The sequence below is a fragment of the Meriones unguiculatus genome, chromosome 18 (assembly GCF_030254825.1).
Source record: "Meriones unguiculatus strain TT.TT164.6M chromosome 18, Bangor_MerUng_6.1, whole genome shotgun sequence".
In the NCBI taxonomy this organism is placed as follows: Eukaryota; Metazoa; Chordata; class Mammalia; order Rodentia; family Muridae; genus Meriones; species Meriones unguiculatus.
Window position 1 is genome coordinate 15,134,110 of NC_083365.1, and position 20,609 is coordinate 15,154,718.

Sequence of the window (20,609 nt, forward strand, 5' to 3'; positions counted from 1 at the left end):
GAGTAAGTAGGAGAACAGGAGTCTCAAGTAAAATGAAAAGTCCTTCTTGAGCTGCCCTGCCCTTCTGCCACTCTCCTAGGAGGGACAGCCACCTGGAGCTGTTGTGTGTGGCCTCCAGATCCTCTTCTGCCACCACACACTGGAAAGAGTTGATTATTTAGAGTTGCTATGTACAGAAAAGCACCAATACTGCATTTCTTTGGAGATCTGCCCCTTTTTATGTTTCTCTGGTCTCTTCTAGCATTTCTTCTTTTCTCTTTCTATGATGTTTATTGAGAGAGGGGATGGTGGGAAGATAGGGAAGGATATGTTTGCGTGTGTGTGTGTGTGTGTGTGTGTGTGTGTGTGTGTGTGTGTGTGTGCTGATTGTTTCAGTGGCTCTCATCAAATTATCATAGCTGCCACACATTATTAAATTTTGTTTGTTTGTTTGTTTGTTTGTTTTTAAAAGGTTTCTCTGTAGGTCTGACTATCCTGGAATTTACTCTGTAGACAAACTGGCCTTAGACACAGAGATCTGCCTGCCTCTGCCTCCTGAGTACTATCATCAAAGATGTGTACCACCACTACCTCCATTAGTATAAACTTTTATAACACAAAGTAGACTTATTCTCTCTATTATCTTTATGCACGGTCATTTCTGTATGTACCTTTTTTTTTTTGCTGTTTTGAAATAAACATAAAGGAAGTAGAATAAAACAGAATTTACTAATGCTACTAATAATTTAGTTCATTGTAATGTCAGATATCTGTGTTGCATACAAGGATAATGATAGAGGTTAAACATCCTATTCCAAAATTCAAAATGCTCTAAAATCTGACATCCAGAGGTATGGTGGTTGGAATGAGAATGGCCCTCATAGGTACATGTGCTTGAATGCTGGATCATCAGTTGGTGGAACTGTTTGAGAAGGATTAGGTGTGGCTTGTTGAAGGAGGTGTGTCGTTGGGGACAAGCTTTGCGGAGCACCATTCCCAGGAAGCTTTTCCTCTGCTTCCTACTGTGGATTAAGATGGGAGCTCTCAACTGTTCCTGCTGCCATGCCGTTCCTCCACCATCATGGACTCTGGTTCTTTGTAGGAGTTGTGTATGTGAAATATAAGTTAATTTCATGTTTGAATCCTATTCTTAAAATGAGCAGGCAAATATACCAAAATTAAAATTTTTTTTTTCAAAGTCTGAAACACTTCCGTTCTCAACTATTTCAGATAAGGGACTGAGCCCGGGGCCTCACACATGCCAAGCCGGCACTGTGCGTTTAGCCATATCCCCATTTAATGGCCCTGGTGGTCCTAGTATCATAAAGTGCAGGCATCACTAAGTGCTGGCGCACTTGATTTGGAGTCTTTCCTTTACTCTTTTTCTGGGTACTTCTGGATACTTCAGTTCCATTTGTTTGACTTCACCTGAAGCCAGAGTCCTAATTACTGTAGAGTAAGTAAACGATTTTTCCCCCTAGAGAGAAAACAATGAAGCAGAATATAATGTTGTGATGGTCAGTACTCTGTGTCTCTCTATTAAGTCAAGCGGAATGAGCTTCGTGCAGGAGCTTCAGACTGGCTGCCTACTCTGGTGGATAACAGGCTTTCAGCTTGTTGACGTCCAGTGAACACTTTAATGTCACCAGTGCTTGTAGTTATTTTTAGAAGTCACAAGCTGTAAGTCACGAGTGGGGATGCAAAGCTACTTAAAGAGCCTGTTTGAGGATCAAGAGCTGCAGTTACTGAGGCTGATCTATTAGGCAGTTTTCAGAGATCAGCTCTAAACAAGTAGAGCTTTAGAAATGCCAGGTTAGCTGGCCCAGTTTCAATGGACAACTTTCCAAACAGATTGCCTATTCACAAATGTGAAATACCAATTTTGTCAGTTACTTTTATTGGCTGTGTTGACTTGTTGAGTTCTTACGTGCTTGACCTTGTTTGTTTGTGTATTTCTGTATTGTTTTTACTGAAAGCTTGGAGAATAGAAAGTAGCCTTGGTAACTTTTCAGTTAGTGGACTTTGGAATTGTTTTTTTGTTGTTGTTTATTTTGGTTTTGTTTTGCTTTGTTTTGGGGACAGGGGTGCGCATCTCACTGTGTAGTCCAGGCTGGCCGGAACTCGGACTCCTGCCTCAACCTCCTGCATACCAGGGTCACAGCTGTGTACTGCCATGACTGGTTAATTAATATATCTATATTTAGAGCTGGGATTATAGTGCCCGGTGTGATACCTAAGAATTAGGAAAGCAGAAGCCTGTTATAATGCTGGGCACATAGCTCTGCCTCTTCAGGGCGGTTGCCAGGGTACACAGATCACAGAGAAGAAAAGCACCGTGTCTTCTCCACACACACACACACACCCCCCGCCCTTCCCTTCCTGTGTTACCTCACATCTCCCACAGCTCTGGCCTTCTGTCAGAGGCCCTGACTGTATCTTTATGGGCATGTCTGTAATTTTAAGTTCGATCAAAATGAACTATTCCACAACTTCACCTTATGTCTCATGATGTGGAATGCTTAATACTACCTATCTTGATCAACTTTTATTTGTTTTTAAATGCATTGAAGTTTGTTGCTTATTTTTATGATGCTAAAGAAGGAATTCAGGATTCCCACATGCTAAGCAATCCCTTTACATCTCCATCCCTTAGATTTTTTTTCTCCGTTAAGAGCATGAACCCGCCTTAATCTAGGTGTTATCTTTGGCAGATAAAGGACCACACAAATGACCAGGACCTTTATAACCGTGGTTGCTGACAGGTGGCTCTACTGAACGTGTCCCCATTGGTTGAGGTGCCTGTCAGTTGAAAGCCCCAGCTCAGAGGCACTCCTATCTGGCAAGTCCAGAAATCCCATGTGGAAAAATTCCTCCTTTAAACAATTAAAAAAAACAACAACCCAAAAACAAGTATTTAGAACCCATTAAAGGGGGGCATTTATATTGATGGCCTTTCCATCTTCTACTTCTCAATAACAAAGAAAGGAGAACATGAATAATAATGAAATCTAGCCATTTATTGGTCTCAAAGTCTTTGGCAATTTTTACAAAGAGATTGTGGGTTTTTTTTGTTTGTTTGCTTGTTTTCAAAGGAGTATGAGTGTGTTCGTGTGTGCATGCATGTCTGTTTATGAATGTGCATGTTTGTGTGCATGAGTGATCATGCATGTGTTTGTGTGTATTTGCATGTGTGCATGCAAGTGTCTGTGTGTGTGTGCCTTGAGATAGAGTTACTGTGTATCCCTGGCTTTCCTAGAACTTGCTATGGAGACCAGGCTGGTCTAGAACTCAGAGAGAGATCTGACTTCCTCTGTCTCTCAAGTGTTGGGATTAAAGGCAGCATTGTGTATTATTCTTAATAAGGTTACAATGTTGCAGAGCCAGCCTGTGTTTTCACACTAACTTCTGGAACCATTTTTAACTTTCCACTTACATAAGTGCACACTGCCACAGATAGTCTTATTTTGAAATGGAATTTCCACTGCTATAAAGGACAATATTCACACTGGGAACTATGTAGAGATTAATGGACGATCCAAAAAAAAAAAAATGTAGTGTTCGTATGGGTCATAAATCCTATAATTCATCCTTCTGAAAAGTTAAACATGATGTTGACCCAGGCAGTGTTGCAAAAGGAATGCTTGGTTCTGTAAGGTCACCTTTTTAAAGGTTTGTTTTTGTTATTTTTAAATTATGTGTACGTGTGTGGGTGTGTGCATATTAGTTCAGGTACGGTGGCCAGAGGCGAGAGATTCCTCTGGGGCTGGAGTTACAGGCTGCTGTGAGCTCACCAAAGTGAGTGTTTGGAACCAGACTGAGAGCAAATGCTCTTAACTCTCTGAGCCATCTCTCTAGTCCCAAGATTACTCTTTTGTTTTATTTTGTTTTGTTTTGTTTTGAGATAAAGTCTCTCTATGTTACTCTGGCTGTCCTACAACATACCATGCAGACTAAGCTGGCCTGCCTCTGCCTCCTGAGTGCTGTAATTAAAAATAAGGGTGGCGGGGCCATTAAGAGCACTGGCAGCTCTTCCAGAGGACGAGGGTTCAATTCCCAGCACCCTCATGGCAGCTCACAACAATCTCTAACTCCACTTCCAGAGGATCTGACACCCTCACACCAATACGCATAAAGTAAAAAAAATACACACACACACACACACACATATATATATATATGTATATATATATGGTAAGCTGGGCAGTGGTGGTGCATGTCTTCAATCTCAGTCCTCAGAGAGGCAGAGGCAGATCTTTGTGAGTTCAAGGGCAGCCTGGTCTACAGAGTAAGTTCTGGGACAGCCAAGGCCACACAGCGAAACCCTGTTTGGAAAACAACAAAAACCAAACAAACATAAAATAAAAAAAGAGGATGGTGGTAGAGGCGGCTGGGGATATAGTTCAGTTGGATCTGGAGGGGAGGTGAGGGGGAAAGGAACAGGGAAAAGCAGAGGGAGGGGAAACTGTAATCAGGATATACTATATGAGAAAAGAATCTTTTTTCAATAAAAGGAAAAAGGGGGTGGAGTGGGGAAATACCTCAATCAGTAGACTGCTTCCTGAACAAGTGTGGAGGTGTGAGAGTCCAGCACTCATTTAGAAAGCCACGTGGGGGGCTGGAGAGATGGCTCAGAGGTTGAGAGCACTGGGTGCGCTTCCCAAGGTGCTGAGTTCAATTCCCAGCAACCACATGGTGGCTCACAACCATCTATACTGAGATCTGGTGCCCTCTTCTGGCGTGCAGATATATATGCAAGCAGAACATTGTATATATAATAAATAAATCTTAACTAAATAAATAAATAAATAAAGCCACGTGGCAGGGCTCGGGCTTGATGCACTTGCTTTTAACCCCAGCACTCGGGAGGCAGAGGCGTGTGGGTCGCTGTTATTCAGGCTACCTAGGTCTACAAAAATGAGACTCTGTCCTAAAAAATGAAAATAAAATAAAAGTTAAAAGTCAGTGGGGTACATCTGTGACCCCAGTGCCGGGGAAAGTGGCAGGATGGGTTGTGGAAGGAGGAGGATCCCTGGAGCTCTGTTTCTAGTCAGCAAGCTCCAGGCTCAAATGGACTGCTCTCAGAGCTAAGGCGGAAAGGCGGCTGAGGAAGCTAACCGTACGCATATCCATGACCCCGTGTACCCGGATGCGCGCAAGCATCCACACTTGCAAAACACACAAATATTACACCGAAACGGAACACTTCTGCCAAGCTAATGAAGCCTGGGAGGCGAGTTTAAAGTTTGCATTTTCTGATCTCTTTTATTTATGCCTAGGTGATGGACCACCTGGACTATTCAACAAATGAAGAAAACCCTGTCGCTCCTGATGAGCAGATTGAACAGCAGTAATTTCGTGGACCTACAATGATGTGTTATTGATTTTCTACAAATAGAATTTGGCTTTTTTTTTCTTTCTTTTTCCTTTTTTTTTTCTTTTTTTTTTTTTTGGCGTTTTGAGACAGAGTCAGGACTGGCGCTTACAATCCTCCTGCCTCTGCCTCCCAAATGTTTGGGACTATAGCTGGCAACACTGTGCCCAGCAAGTTTTAAATCAAAGTTTGAATTGAAAATTGGCCACGTTTTTTTTTTTGCCAATCCATATTATTATGAGCCGGTAGCATCTATAGTGAAAGTACATTTTCTTTTAATTATCTTAAAATTGTGCCTTCACAATCAACTAAAAACATAGGGTCTGTGCAGTTTTCAAATGTATTATATACATTATATTTTTATAAAAAAAAAAAAAAGCCACCCTGACCCTTCCCTGTACTTGTCTTACTAAAATACTTCTCCAGATTCTAAGGATAGATCATGTATAACTGTCAAAGCAAATTTCTGAGTAGATGTTTTTGTAAAATATTTATGCAAATCTTATTTCCTCTAGAGAAATAACTACTTTAGGCTGTGCAAGAAGGCAGTTCAGCAATGAAAATTGGTCTTTCCTCCATGCAGAGGTTTAAAAGATACACAAGGAGACATAGACACACCCGTTACCATTTATGTTTAAAGTCTTTGTTTGCTTTTATTTTTATTTCATGTGTATGGACGTTTTGCCTGTGTGCATCTGTCTGTGTATCTCACTGATGCCTGGTGCCCATGGAGATCAGAGGAGGCTGTTGGATCCCCTGGGACTGAAGGGACAGATGGCTGTGAGCTGCCATGTGGGGGCTGGGAATAAAACCCAGGTCCTCTGAAAGAGCAGCCAGTGCTCTCAACTGCTGAGCCATCTCTCTCCAGCCTTGTAGTTTAAGTTTTTCAAAAATTGTAACCCTTGTTTTAAACTTGAGAACCCAAATTACTTCTGGCTGCATGTGTATTATATTAGACTATTTTTCAGATGGAAGGAAACATAATATATATAGAAAGAGTCATTAGAAGGACACAGAAACTGAATCTGGTTTATATTGGTACAGCATTTACTTGAAGATACAGATTAAACTCTTATACTCTTAAGTTTTATTTTGTTTTTTTTCTGATCTTTGAAATTTGATTCTATTGATTAGGTAAAGTTTCATCCTTTAAATGTTTTTCTTATCTGACTCGATATCATGTATAACTTGTTGTTTGCCTTGAGCACCCTGACAACCCCACGTCATCGCCCCCCCTAGTTTCCACTCCTTTTGTGCACAGACAAGCGCTGAGGCTAAGTGTGCTCTCGGTCATCACTTTTCTCCCACCCAGGACGAGCCATCAGACCAGTTAGCTAATCCCTTTGCTGGTTTGCAACTTGAAAGAGATTATTTTCTTCTCTCTTTTTTTTTTGGTGAAATCTCAGGTGTTTTTCTAGTTTTAGAGGTGAAGTTATCTTTCAAATTTTTTTTTTAACAATTTCTCTGACAAAGTACCAAGGTGACAGACAAGTCATGACAAAAGCTCAGGATTTTGCATTTCTGTGTAAACAGTGCACACAATAGGTGAACAAATCCAGTCTTTCGTGTTAAGGCCAATTCATCTTATTCAAAGGTAAAACTGGTGCATTGAAAAAAAAAACGGGTTAGACCTTTGATATTTGAGCTAAAGTTCACACTAAATGCTTTTGTTTAACTGTTAACTTTTGCTGAGTAAAGAACAGAGACGCTCCTGGCAGCTGCTTCTTTCTGCTCGGTGCAGGTGTGGGCTCTTTGGTTCACAGCGCAGAGCTGCCTGACTAGAGACAAGTGCCCCTCTACAGTCCTAACTGTACTTTCTCTTAAAACGTCAATAAAATGTTTGCCAAGATACAGCTGTTTTACTAACATATGCATCCTCATTCAAATCTGTGATATTCGAACGCGCCAGTTACGTTTGTATGAAGACTGTTAAAATTACCCTTTTAAGAACTGTGTTGAGATAAGTTTTCAAAAGTAATTTGGTTTCATTAATTTGTAACTAATATTTTAATTTCTTAACCTAAATTTTGTTCCAAAAAAAAAAAAAGAAAACATTAACATGTCTACAAATCTGATTTCTGAATTATTTGAAGCAAATTCTGTTTTACCCAACCACCACCATTGTAATTAAAGTCTTACGTATGGGCTGGAGTGCAGCTCAGTGCTGGAGTACTTGCCTAACATTTTCAAAGTGCCTTCCCCTAGAACTGCCAAGGAAACAACTTACGAAGTAGCTATAAATAACAAAAATTTCCTAGAGTCTGTATCCTCACTGCCAATTTCATATGTATTTAACTCTCCTAGCAACATAGTTGAAAATAGCCCCATAGAGAAAATGAAGTACAGAAATACTTTGTGTCAGAAATCAAAATGAATAGATACCAGAGGTGAAAATCTGTTGTCTTTTCCTCTCTTGCTTACCTAACACCAGTAACTTTTAAGAGATAGAGACATTGGATTTTTTTTTCCTTGAACATGCTTTAAAAACAAAGTATACTGTATTTATTAGTAAATATTGCAAAAATAAAATACATGCTAGAACGTTTCATACTTCTGACTGATCAAATAGAAATCGCTGGGTTTTTTTTGGGGGGGTGGTCATTTTTTCAAGGCAGGGGTTCTCTGTGTAATCCTGCCTGTCCTGGAGCTCGCTCCATAGAGTAGACTGGCCTAGAACTTGGGTCATGCCTGCCTCTACCTCCCAAGTAGTAAAAGTGTGAGCCGCCACCACCCGGCAAAATCATTGATCTTAAATGCATTTTCTTTTCACCCAGCTTACAAGTTCTACTTTCACCAGCAATTTCTTCATAGTAGAATGTGATTTAACACCCTTTTGAAGGAGGATACTTTTGTTCCATATGCTGCTAGCATTGATGTATCTTAGTTACATGTGCATACAGGTTTGGGTAAAATGGCATATTTATAACAAATAGTGAGATTTCTAGTTTTGTTTGCTCTTTCAATGCCCACATTTTTTTTTAAACTATTTTTCAGTCATGGGGGCTCTAATCCAGGGCTTTGCACAGGCTGAGTAAGGGCCGTGCTACTGAGCATCAGGCCCAGCTACTCAATTTCTGCCCTGGGTAGACGTGGGATTAGATTTACATTTGTTGGAAATATACCTGGTCTGTTAAGCTGATTCTCTAGAACTTCAGCTTGATTCCAGTCAGCGGAGTTTCAGAGCTGGGAGTTGCTCAGCTGGCTGGTGGAATACACTGCTTCGAGAGGCTTTTGCAGTGTTCTGTGAATAAGAAAAATAGGTTGAATCAACTCGTGGTCGCAGTACATGGCCTGTTCACCACGCGGCAGTTTTGACGAGGCATTAAAAGAACTATAAACTTTGAAATTTACAAGAAACGCCTAAAGTCTGTCTAGCTGGTCTGCAGCTTCCCAGGAGAACAAGTGAGTGCAAACTCAGTAGCTTTTGTCTAGTTTTTTCCCTTTCACATTGTACTCAGATTAGTACCTTTTTAAGAATACATAATTGGATTTTCACTTCTTAGATGATTGGTTTGTATATGGGATTCTTTTTCTAACACTTTTCTATGTAAGTGAGTGTAAACTAATATTTTTATAACACTATTAGACTTATGGAACATGATTTAAAACCTAATTTTTTGGAGTGTTAATTTAGTAAATTAAGCTCTTTTCATATGTGCCAATCTGACAAGACTGTGTTGAATTTACTGTAGTGTTCAATAAATTCTATTTTAAAATAAAAATTTGAATGTGTTTTATTTTGTATGGCAAAAAAAAATCATTGAAAATGAACCAGTAGCACACTAGATGACATCCATATGTCATGTACACACACAAAGGAACAACGAGAAATTTTGCTGTTATTCAGGCTTGAAAATTTATCTTTAAAATCCAGATTTCATAGGTGATAACTTACTAGAAAATTCTGTCGATACCTAGCAGAACTGGGTAGAGAGTTCCTAACATACATGTAGACTCCTTTTGAGACAGGAGCTTGCCGTGTAACCTGGGCTGGTGTGCAACTCTAGAGCCTCATGCCTCAGCCCCTGGACTGCTGAGAAGACAGGCTTGCACTACCACAGACAGCAAGATCTAGTTGAGAATCTCTTAGTCTTTCGCCCAGTCCAGCCTGAACCTTGCTCTGCGGCTGGGGCAGGTTTTGGATGCAGAGCTTACGGCCTTCACCTCCCGAGTACTGAGATGATAGCTCTATGCCGCTCTGCTGAGCAGCAGCAGGCGTGTTTGGTTTGATTTGATGAAAGTGGCTCACCTCAGGGCTGAAGGGATGACTCAGATGTCAAGGGCACTTGCTGCTCTTGGAGAGGACCCCAGCACCAACATTAGGGGGCTTGCCACTACCCAGAACTTCAGTTCCAGAGAAACCGAACATCCTCTATCTTCCACGGGCACCTGCACACACGTGTACATAAACCCAACACAGGCACACGCACATCCCACATACACATCATTAAAAATAATAAATATTTTGAAAAGTATCTCATGTTAGGACACAAAGATGGCGCGGGAATTAAATGTGATCTCTTGATTCCCCAGTGGAAGGAAAAAAACCCACTGTAAAATTGGGCCTTGACCAGGTGGTGGTGGCTCACAACCTCTAATCCCAACACTCAGGAAGCAGAGGCAGGTGGATCTCCAAGGTCCAGGCCAGCCTGGTCTACAGAGTGAGTTTTAGGACATCAGGGCTACACAGAAAAACCCTGTCTTGATTCCCCCCGCCCACTCACAAACTGGTTCTCAGATTTTCATACATTCAGCGTGGTGCCTGCATGCTCATGCATAAATTATATTCACAAGACAACAATAATAAAAATTAAAAGTACCTCATCTCTTAGGAACGCCCCAGCGGTTTCCACTGCGGCTGTTGTACTGTTTGATTTTTCTCTAGTGCTAGAAATCAAATGCTAGAAACAGGTCCTCATTACTAGGCAGGTACTCTGCCTCTGAGTGCCATTCCCAGCCCTGTACTGGCTTTGACAGAGATTGGCCTACATTTGTGCATATTGTCTTGAAATGATGAGACTTCTTTGCTTCCATGCATGCCCTGATGGGGAGGAACTTCATCCTACTGGTCCAACTAGCTGGAAAGATATGAGCACTTTAGAAAGAGAGATGGCTAGAGCATGGGGCGGGGCGGGGGGCAGGGAGAAGAATTTTGCTCCACAACCTGGATCCTTGTAGCTTTTTGCATTTTCTACTTTATGTTTAAGTGTTAGCATCGAGTATTCAAAGTACGACTCATAGAAGCCCATTGTTATTCTCTTTATTAAGGTACTCATATTAGACTAGCTGATGTAGCTCAGTCTGTACAGGGCTAGGCTGTGGGTTTGATCCACAGCACTATATTAAAAAGTATTCATACTAACAACTGGTTTATTCATCGCTTCTAAAGATTGAAAGGTACATGGCAGAAAACAGTTAAATGTGTGTGGTGTGAGTTAAGAGAGAAACAGTCAACTGTGAGATTGTTTTAGGTTTAGATAAAATTAATTTATGTCGTCTCAAAAATTACATTTGTTTGAAATTGATCTTATTACACTAGAAAATGGAAAACAAAATCGGATTTTATATTAAGGCCATTTCCGTTTTTTAGAATCCTATGAGGTCTAGAGTCTTAACGTTTCATCTTTTTTTTTGTTGTCCCAAATGACCCAGGTCAAATTAAATTGAAAGTAAGGGCTGTGGGTGTAGCCTAGTGAAATAGCTTGTTCTTGGTACGTGTAAGACCCTCGATTTGCTTCCCAAAACTAAAGTCAATCAATCAAACAATCAAAAGTAATAATGTTTATCCCCAAACGCCCAAAATAGAATGCACTGGAAAGCATTAATTCTCGCGCGGTGGTCTGGGTGAGAATGGTTCTCACAGGTTCGTGTTTGAATGCTTGGTCCCCAGTCAGTGAAACTGTTTGGGATGAATTAGGAGGTGTGGCCTTGCTGGAGGAGGTGCGCCACTGAGGTGGGTTTTGAGGTTTCAGAAGCTCACTTCCTTCCTAGTCTCTCTCTCTCTCTCTCTCTCTCTCTCTCTCTCTCTCTCTCTCTCTCTGAGGTGGGTTTTGAGGTTTCAGAAGCTCACTTCCTTCCTAGTCTCTCTCTCTCTCTCTCTCTCTCTCTCTCTCTCTCTCTCTCTCTCTCTGTCTCTCTCTCTGTCTCTGTCTCTCTCTCTCTCCCTCTCGTTTGTGGGTTAGGGTGTGAGCTTGAAGCAGTCGCCCCAGCGGTATGCCTGCCTTCCTGCCTCCCTCCCTGCCTGTTGCCATGCTCTCGGCCACGATGAGCGTCCACTCACCTTCTGAAACTGCATGTGAGCCTCCGATTAAATTCTTCTAGCTGGGCACTGGTGGCGCACGCCTTTAACTCCAGCACTCAGGAGGCAGCGATAGGTGGATCTCAGAGTGTGAGGCCAGCCTGATAGGCAGAGTGAGTGGGAGGACCACCAGAGCTACACCGAAAAGCCCTGTCTTGAAAAAACAGAAAAATAAACCACCACCACCACCACCACCAACAAAACACCACTTTCTTCTACAAGCTGCCTTGGTTATGGTTCCTCTTCATCACAACGTAAAAATAACCAAGACACAGGTCTCACTGTATCACCCAGATACAGTGATAACTCAGAGATACTCAACCTTTGCCTCCTGAGTGCTGATATTAAAGGTGTACACTACCCACCACCCCAAAAACCTTGTTTTCAAAGCAATCCAGAACAATTATCAGCATAAACAGCATTAAGTGTAAAGCCAGATAATTAAGTTTAAACAGACTTACCTTTTCTTAACTTTTTACTATTCCTTTGTTTATTTTTTAATTTTTATTTTATGTTTTTCACTCTGTATCCTAGCTGTAGCCCCCTTCCTGTCCCCTCCCAATCCCACCGTCCCTCCCTCTTCTTCTCCTATGCCCCTCCAGACTTACCTTTTTATATTTCTTATCTTTTGAGTTTTCTCAAAGACAGGATGTGCTGATGTGAATAAATAACGATTCACTATTAGAACTACCAATTAATTTAAAAATGGGTAGTGAAAATTAAAAATCAGTAGCACAATTTTATGATCCCTAATGTCTCAAAATCAGTCACGATTGGGCATTCCTGAATTTTAAGCAGTTAAGTCTCTGCCTGAGACTGAAATTTTGGTGTTTTAAGTACAGATTAAATTTTTACACAAATTGTATCAGGCCTCTTTTTTCTAATTCTCAGGAAAGAAATAATGTGATTTAGGGATAGCTACATCATTAAAATTAGTTTAATCAAAAATAGGAAAATAATAGAGCTTATTATATTGTGATGACTTTGACTCTTCTCAATAAGTGGAAACAATTCACTCATTATATACTCAATATGCAGACCCAGCAGTGAGACTCTTTATTAATGTGGCAAGAAGGACAAGCCCAAGGCCCAGGAATAAATGCATTTCCCAGACCAGAACTGATGCAAATGTTTTAATGGAATAAAGAATAGAAGGTGTGGGCAGAAATGCTGCAGAACAAATGACGTGTGTGTGTGTGTGTGTGTGTGTGTGTGTGTGTGTGTGTAAGGGTGAGAATGGCTCCCTCAGAGAAAATAGGGTCTCATAGAGGAGTTACCTGGTCTTGCCTTCTGGGCCATGTGTATGATGTCGTATTTCAATGGCGTTTTTCTTGAAGTAGTGTCCTGAGACTGGCCGTCTGGGATGCAGGCCCTAGGGACATTAGTCTTGAGTTGTTTGCATTAGGTATCTCCAGTCACTTTGTTCGCCTTCCAGCAGTCCAGTTGAAGGAGAATGGGGGATGTTGTTTTTATTTTTGAACTTTTACCTTTTTGTCTCTACAATTAACGTAGAAGCTTTGCTAAATCTGAAGGGAAATTTCTCTGTATGACTACTGATAATTTTATTCTTTTGTTTGTTTGTTTGTTTGTTTGTTGAGACAAAGCCTCACTGTGTGGCCCTGGTTAGCCTGGAACTCACAGATACCTGCCTGTCTTTTCCTCCAGAGTGCTGGGATTGAAGACAGCTCTGGTAATTTGTTTTAGATTTTGTCTACATCTTGTCGCTGAAGGAAAGCTGTTGAAACTTTAGCGAGAAGGCCAATGGAGTGAGTTTGTGATGGAGAGAGCATGTGTGGCACACGTGAATCCCTGAGGGCGGTCTTCAACACCAAAGCGAAAAAGACAGAGCGTCCCCCACCCTACCCAGCAAACACACACGACAAAATAAAACAGACTTAGGGAAGGCACTTTTCTCTCTTTAAAAATAATCTAAAGGAAGGCAAGGGGGGAACTCGGTGGTTAAAGATGCTTGAAAGCTAACAACACAAGCCTGAGTTCAATCCCTGGAACCCATGTGCAGATAGAAAGAGAGAACCCAACTCTCCAGTGTTGTTCTCTCTCTCTCTCTCTCTCTCTCTCTCTCTCTCAATCTTTTCACACACACACACACACACACACACACACACGCACACACAGTGGCAAGTGCACCCCTCTGGAGAGAAATTTTAATCCAGCAATGCAGCTACTTTAGAAAGGGATCACATCCAAAGACTTCCATCTGTGTGATCTGGCTGGAATACAGATACTCCGTTAGTATACACCCTTAATCCCTCTGGCTGGAATTTATTCCCGAATAGGGACGTCTGATTGAGGGACAGACAATGAGTCACAGACAGGATATGCCCAACTCTCACTAGGACAGACAGGAAAGAGAAGCTACTTAAGAGCAGCACAGATTGAAGAGCGAGTGAGAGAGTTCATGTAGACAGTACAACAGAGTTCAGGAGTGCAGCACAGTTCATTGCGGCTTGGTGCAGTTGAGGTCATGCTGTTCCGTTCCTAGAGTTCAGAGGCAGTTTCCCAAGTAGAACAATTCAGTGAGAAGCTGAGAGAAATCAGTCTCAATCAGTCACCATGGAGAGTTTACAGAGGGTTAGATTATACAGAGTCTAGAAGCTTCCAGACCCAGGCCTAAGGATAGTTAGGTAGAAATGCTCTGGGCTCAGCCCAATATGTGTATTCATAAAGCCTGGTTACGGCTCTCATCTCATCCCTCATCTGAGGAAATAAAAACAATATTTACACCCCTCTCACCTCACACACACACAAACACACACTGTGGCATGTGTATCTTCTAATCTCACTCACACGCACAGACACGCACGTATGCACACGTACTTGCATACACATGCACTAACAATTTTAAAAAGAAAAGAAACCCTGAGTGTTCTGAGGTGCAGTCTAGTAGCAGAGCACTTGTGTAACATTCCTAAAGCCCTGGGTTTACCCACAGCCTCCCTCCATAAATATGTATAAATACACTCACATATAATAAAAGTTTATAAAGTGTTTTTAGTTGTATATTGTATGGCTAACTTGCATATTCACATATGGTTGAAGAAGACCTGTTTTCATCTTCTTAGGGTATTCAGGAAATAGATACTAAAGACTTATGATATGCTGGACTCTGTAATGTGAATGAGAATTCCTGGAGAGAAGCTGTCTGCAGAGGATGACTGATCAGAACTTCATGGATGTGAGGAGGGTGGAAGTTGCAGGTCCAGAGGCTAATTACAATTTATCTTAGGCTATCTTTAGCCCCCTAAGTGGTAATCCTCATCTTCTTCTGGTTGGACATTGCATCAAGTCCATCCTAACATCCTGTGACTAGCAACTAAAAACCTTTTGGAATTAATTCACTTGCTAAAACCCTACTTCTACCAATCAAGGGACTAAGAATGCTCTCAGATAGTTACCTAAGCCTAAAGCAGGGTTCTCTCCTCCCTCCGCATTAAGATAACCCACCTATGTGACGGACCCAGTAATGCATTTGAAAAGTTTTGATTTACGACTTTCTTTGTTTCTGTTACTGTAAAAAAATAAAAAAAATCATGAAACTGATTCCATGTTAGAATATGGAGTTTGAGCTAAACTGAATCTGTGTTGCTGGGCTATGGTCACTCATATTGGGCTTCAGAATAAACTACCTTTTATGCCCTTTGAGGTGAGAACTGTATTTTTGCGTCAATGGTATCAAACTAGTGGTGTTAAAGATTAAGTCACAACATTCCAAGTGTTTGTGGTTGGCATTTAGTACGTTTTCTGTTTGTGACTGAGGGTAATGCTTTTGAAACAGTATCTTTTAAAAATCCTCTAATCTATCTGAAGTGGAGAAAAACTGGTTTGATCACCCTCTGTTTATATAAAAGACCCTGTGTGGACTGCCAAATATTCTTGACTATCAAACTTTAAGTAATGGAGAATGTTACATTAACTGAACATTTCACATACTGGCTTTTTTCTGTTTGGTGCTCTAATTGATTTGAATTACTTAGCGTCAGCATTCTAAGCCATTCCTTTTCGGTTTTGAGATATAGAGATCCTCTCAGCTGACTAAAAATGTCTTGGTGTCAAGCCCATCCAGAGAGAGATCTGAGGGATGACTGATGTGAAAATAACCACACCGTCCAACAATCTGACTGATTTAACAGAACAGGGGAAGATTTTGTGAAAGACTAAATAATGTATAATCTTTTTTGTACTGTTACGGATGTTTCTGAGTTGGGTCTTTCTGTCACAAAAGGAAACACAGCACACAGCTTGAGGACAAACTCTGGAAGGGATAAGGTAGTACCTGGCTCAGCTCTCTGTACAATACGGTTAAAGATAACTCCAGGCTCATAGAGGCATGAGAACTTAATGAGCTAATGTTGAGTCATCAAAAAAGCAGGGGCCTAGAAGAAACCACATAATTATTGCCAGCCATGTATTAAAGACAGGAGTCTTACTTTTATTTTTCCAAATTATTTTAGTATCCTGCTTTTACATGCATTGAAAGTAAATCTCTATATTGTCAGGATTTGCGAGGCACAGGTTAAATAATTTTGGGATGTTTTAAAAGCGGACTAGTATAAGACATTTGTAATCACTCACAAAGTTTAATACTTTTAACTTATTGGTTTCCAAAAATGTATTTTCTGGACTGTGGTTTAAGTCTGATGGCAGTGTGTGTCCTTAACATGTATAAATTCAATCCACAGCACCAAAAGTTAATTCATTAATTTAGTTAAATTTCAAACCCAGAATTAAGCCTATTGTTCAATACTTTAAAAGTAAAACCTTTTTTTTTTCATGAGCAGACAGATTAGTTCAGCTGTAAATCTGGGACACAAGGGCATTGTAGCAATTGTTTCCCAAACTGAAAATTTCCTACACTGTCAAATATACGACGGGTCCCTTCCCACGGTCCACAACCCTGACTGATGAGCAGACTGAGTTCATTTTTGTGTTGCTGCATCTCCTCAGATAATGCAGGCTTCTTCAGGGGCTCTGGCATCCCAGGTGGAGGAAGGTGAAGGAAACAGAGCTTTGCTTAGGCATAGATGAGCTGCTGCAGTGCAGGCCACTACTCAGGGTTACAGGCAAGTGCCCCCCCCACCTTTAAAGTCAAGCCTGTGGAGGGCCTGAGAAACACTGCTACCTTCTCTCTATTCAGCACAGACACTCTGCATGGGGGGCGGGGGGAGGCTCTAGTCTGTACTTGGCCATGAATGTCACAGCCAGCTGCTCAGCCTTTGTGCATTCTCTTTGCGATTTAGGAAGCACAGGCTTGGACAATGTCTCAATGGTAGGTTCAAAGCTGGTGAGCTTCTTCATGGAGTGTACCCTTGTAGAGTGTGTTTGTGCCTTCTTTCCTGTATCAGACTGATAGCGAGTTCTGGAAAAGGTCTGAATGTGAACTTTATTAGCTTTCATAGCCATTAGGGCAGCAGCAGGAACAAATTCAACGCTAGAAGGAGCAGCTCCTGACAGCAATGTGCACCAGAGATAGCTATTCTCACTGAGTGTGTTGCTTTGAAATAGTCATAAAAGCCAGACATTGTCCTGTTTGTTGAGATATTAAGTCCACTTTAATTTAGCCAGATAAAGAAGAGTGACATACAATTGCATTGAATGTTTTGTTGAAAGTTTTAATAAGTATAACACAGAAAAATTAATAACTGGAAATATATTGATTTATTATTTTTGCTGATGAACCAAGTCTTCTCCAGAAAATTGCAAGATTTAATAAAATTTTGTTAAATGGTTGGATAAGAATAAAACACAAAAGCATCAAGAAAAAAAAAAAAACAGACTTGTACGAATTAGCCGATGACCTGGAGCCAGTCTCTTAGACAAACACCATTGAATGAACACCACTGGGTTTCAGATTAACTAAGAACCCACTGAATATGCTCCTGTACTTTGGGAGGGATACCTGCAGAAGGCAGGTAATCAAATCCAAAGGAATGACATCAGCGTGCATCAGCTCACAACTTAACGCCCCCAATGCTCTGGGTATGGGTGGCGCACACCTGTAATCCCATCACTGGGGTGGCAGAGAAAGGTGGGTTTCTGTGAGTTCCAGACCAGCCTGGTCTACAGACTGAGTTCCAGGACAGCCAGGGCCACACAGCAAAACCCTGTGTTGAAAAACCACCACCACTATCAACAATTACAACAAAACAACCAATGTCACATCATGCATAAGAATTCATTGAGCCCAAATTCAGGACCTTTGTCTTACACATCAGCTCTCAGCTTGCAGGGACAAGGAAGGGGGCAGGCGAGGCCCTGGTGGCTTCATTCGGGCATGTGAGACCATCGTGCACCAGCTGCATTGAAAGGTCATGCTGGATTGGCTTTTCGATGATGAAGTTGCCTTTGAGGCATTTCTACTGCTGTAAGGAACCACAATAAAACTCACCTGTTTACCAAGTTGGACACTGGTGGGATATAGTGAGAATTTTGGTTTCTTTAAAAACACAGAAATGTTATGTGAGTTTACTTTTGCTTTAATCCCAAGTGTGGGATATGGGGCTCCTTTAGGTTGTCCACAGCAGCTGACTATGATTTGTCTTACACCCTGCCAGCTGAAGATAGCTTACTTGGTTGGAACTCTGGGACTCCTCAGAGGGTATATAAATACCAGAGCCCTGAGAGACACAGCAACTGCTGTTCTCCCTGCTGCCCCTGCTGCCGTTACTGGTTGCTGTTTGTTGCTGGTTGCTGTTTGATAGTTTGCTGGTTGCTGGTTGGAGATATCCCGATGAAGAAAATCAACTCTGCCTCAAGGAACTAGACGATACTATTCGGCAGGAAGTGGTCTAATGATATCAATGCTGAGCGAGCCTCAGTTTTCTCATGTGCCCAAGAGAGCGAAGAGAAAACCCGGCGCTGGTGTGTGTGTGTGTTTGTGTGTGTGTGTGCACGCCTGTTATCTCAGAACTTGGGGAAGCAGAGGCAGGAGGATTGCCATGAGTTCGAGGCTGGCTGGGGCGACCTAGCGTGACTCCCACCTCAAGAGGAAAGACAAAACCAGAGAGGGCATTGGTCGGTGCACAGTAGACAGAGGCGAACTAGACTGGGAATCAAGCTCCCAAGTGTTCAGCCCAGAACGATCACACCCACTTATCAGCAGAAAAACCGAGGCCCAGGGAGTCGGACCCCCTCACCGCGGGGATGACGCTCTAAGAAGGATAGCAGTTTGGACTTGAACTTGAAGCTGTTTCCTGTAAAGCGCTCACCCCTGCAATCAGGGGTGATTGGTTAGGGCTCCCTAAAATAAACAGTCTCTCTGCGGGCCCTTCTGAAGCCGGGAGTGACAATGTTGAGAGAGAGAGAGAGAGAGAGAGAGAGAGAGAGAGAGAGAGAGAGAGAAATTATTTAAGAGCAAATATATAGTATGCAATGGGAATATTGTAGAAAAGGCTCCTAACCAAAACTGCATGAGTGTTGAGAGGAGAGCTACCGATTCTCAGAACAGGAAGCTTGTAACTTGTACTAATAATGGACAGTTCATAGAAAAGTGTTTAGAAGTATACAAAGGCAAGGCTGAATAAAAACTTTAAGGTATGTGGATTTCTGTATGTATGTATGTATGCATGCATGCATGCATGTATGTATTATTGAAGTAGGGTCCCACTCTGTAGCTCTGGCTGGCCTCAAACTCACAGAGATCCTCCAGCCTCTGCCTCCTAAGCTTTGGGATGACAGGTGTGCATCACTATACCAGTCAAACTTGTTTATGAGTGCAACATGAACCACTGAAGGATTTTCAGTGTTAGGAGTGGTTAAAGGGCAGTCCTTATTGCATTAATTCTGATTAGTCTCTTTGGGCGCATTACTGGAATCCCAGGCCTTCCACTACTCAGAGGGAGTGATGCGGTTCTGCAGTTCTGCAGCAGAGTGTTCTCTTGTCTGGCAATGCCCCTCTTCTGTATGTTTTCACAAGACTCCATTGTATTGAAGATTTCCAAATATCTCCCAGTTGTGATTAGATTCTACCATGGAATAACATTTAGTCATGCCACAATTTTATCAGATATTGCTACTTAAATCACCCCAAGATTTAGAGGCTTAAAAGGAGAGTAAACAGTGTTTTTCACAGTTCCCTGGGCTCGGGATGTTGGGAATGGCTTAGCTGATTTCCTCTCAGAGAATTTTGGAGTTAATGAGGGTGCCAAGGATTTCCACAACGGCTTACCTACGTGGCTGGCAAGTAGGCACAGGCTATTGGCAGGAGGTCTTAGTTTCTTGTCATGTGTACTTTTTGAAGGGCTGCTTGGCAGCTAGCTTTCTCTGAATGAGTGAGCTAAAAGAGTATGATGGAAGCCAAAGTGTTCTTTGTGATCAAGACTCAGAAGTCACACACTGTCATTTCTACAATACCCCATTGAGGGCATGAGGCCAGCCCTATCCAGTGTGAGACACACTCAGGGTAAGAACACCAGGAAGGTGAGGAACACTGAGGGCACCATCTGGGCTAGCTAACACAGTGTTGGTAATGTTTATCTTCACTATGGATCCATCTTGCATTTACTCACTCTTACAAGAATCCACTCCAGGTAACCAAAAGGCCCCTCAATGACCTAAGGGCCTCCCACAGGACGCCACCTTTAAAAATGCTATTATGATTACAGTACAAGAATATATAGGGTGGAGCAGGGTGCACACCTGTAATTTCAGCATTCAGAGAGACAGAGGCAGAGGCAGGTGGATTTCTGGAGTTTGAGGCCAGCCTGGTCTACAAAGCAAGTTTAGAACAGCCAAGACTACACAGAAAACAAGAAGAAGAAAGAGGAGGAAGAGAAGGAGGAGAAGGAGAAGAAGAAGGTAGGTAGAGAGATGGCTCATCTTTAAAATTCTTCTTGTTATTAGTGTATATGTATGTGAGGGTTTTCTTCCCACCTTAATGCTAGGTCCAGATGAAACTCTGATCCCTTGGCTTGTGCATTAGCATATTTACCCACTAACCTGCTT

The 20,609-nt window shown here is 41.8% G+C and overlaps 1 protein-coding gene across 4 annotated transcripts in view; it reads left to right on the forward strand.

The window, feature by feature from the left end:
• The window catches only part of Sppl2a (signal peptide peptidase like 2A), a 103,949-nt gene extending 94,877 nt beyond the window's left edge, over positions 1–9,072 (forward strand). For all 4 annotated transcript variants that reach the window (XM_060372115.1, XM_021642844.2, XM_021642845.2 and 1 more), the window contains one exon: positions 5,256–9,072. In XM_060372115.1, the coding sequence (XP_060228098.1) occupies positions 5,256–5,330 (75 nt within the window). In that variant the 3' untranslated portion in view covers positions 5,331–9,072. The remainder of the gene's footprint in view (positions 1–5,255) is intronic.
• The last annotated feature ends 11,537 nt before the right edge of the window (positions 9,073–20,609 follow it).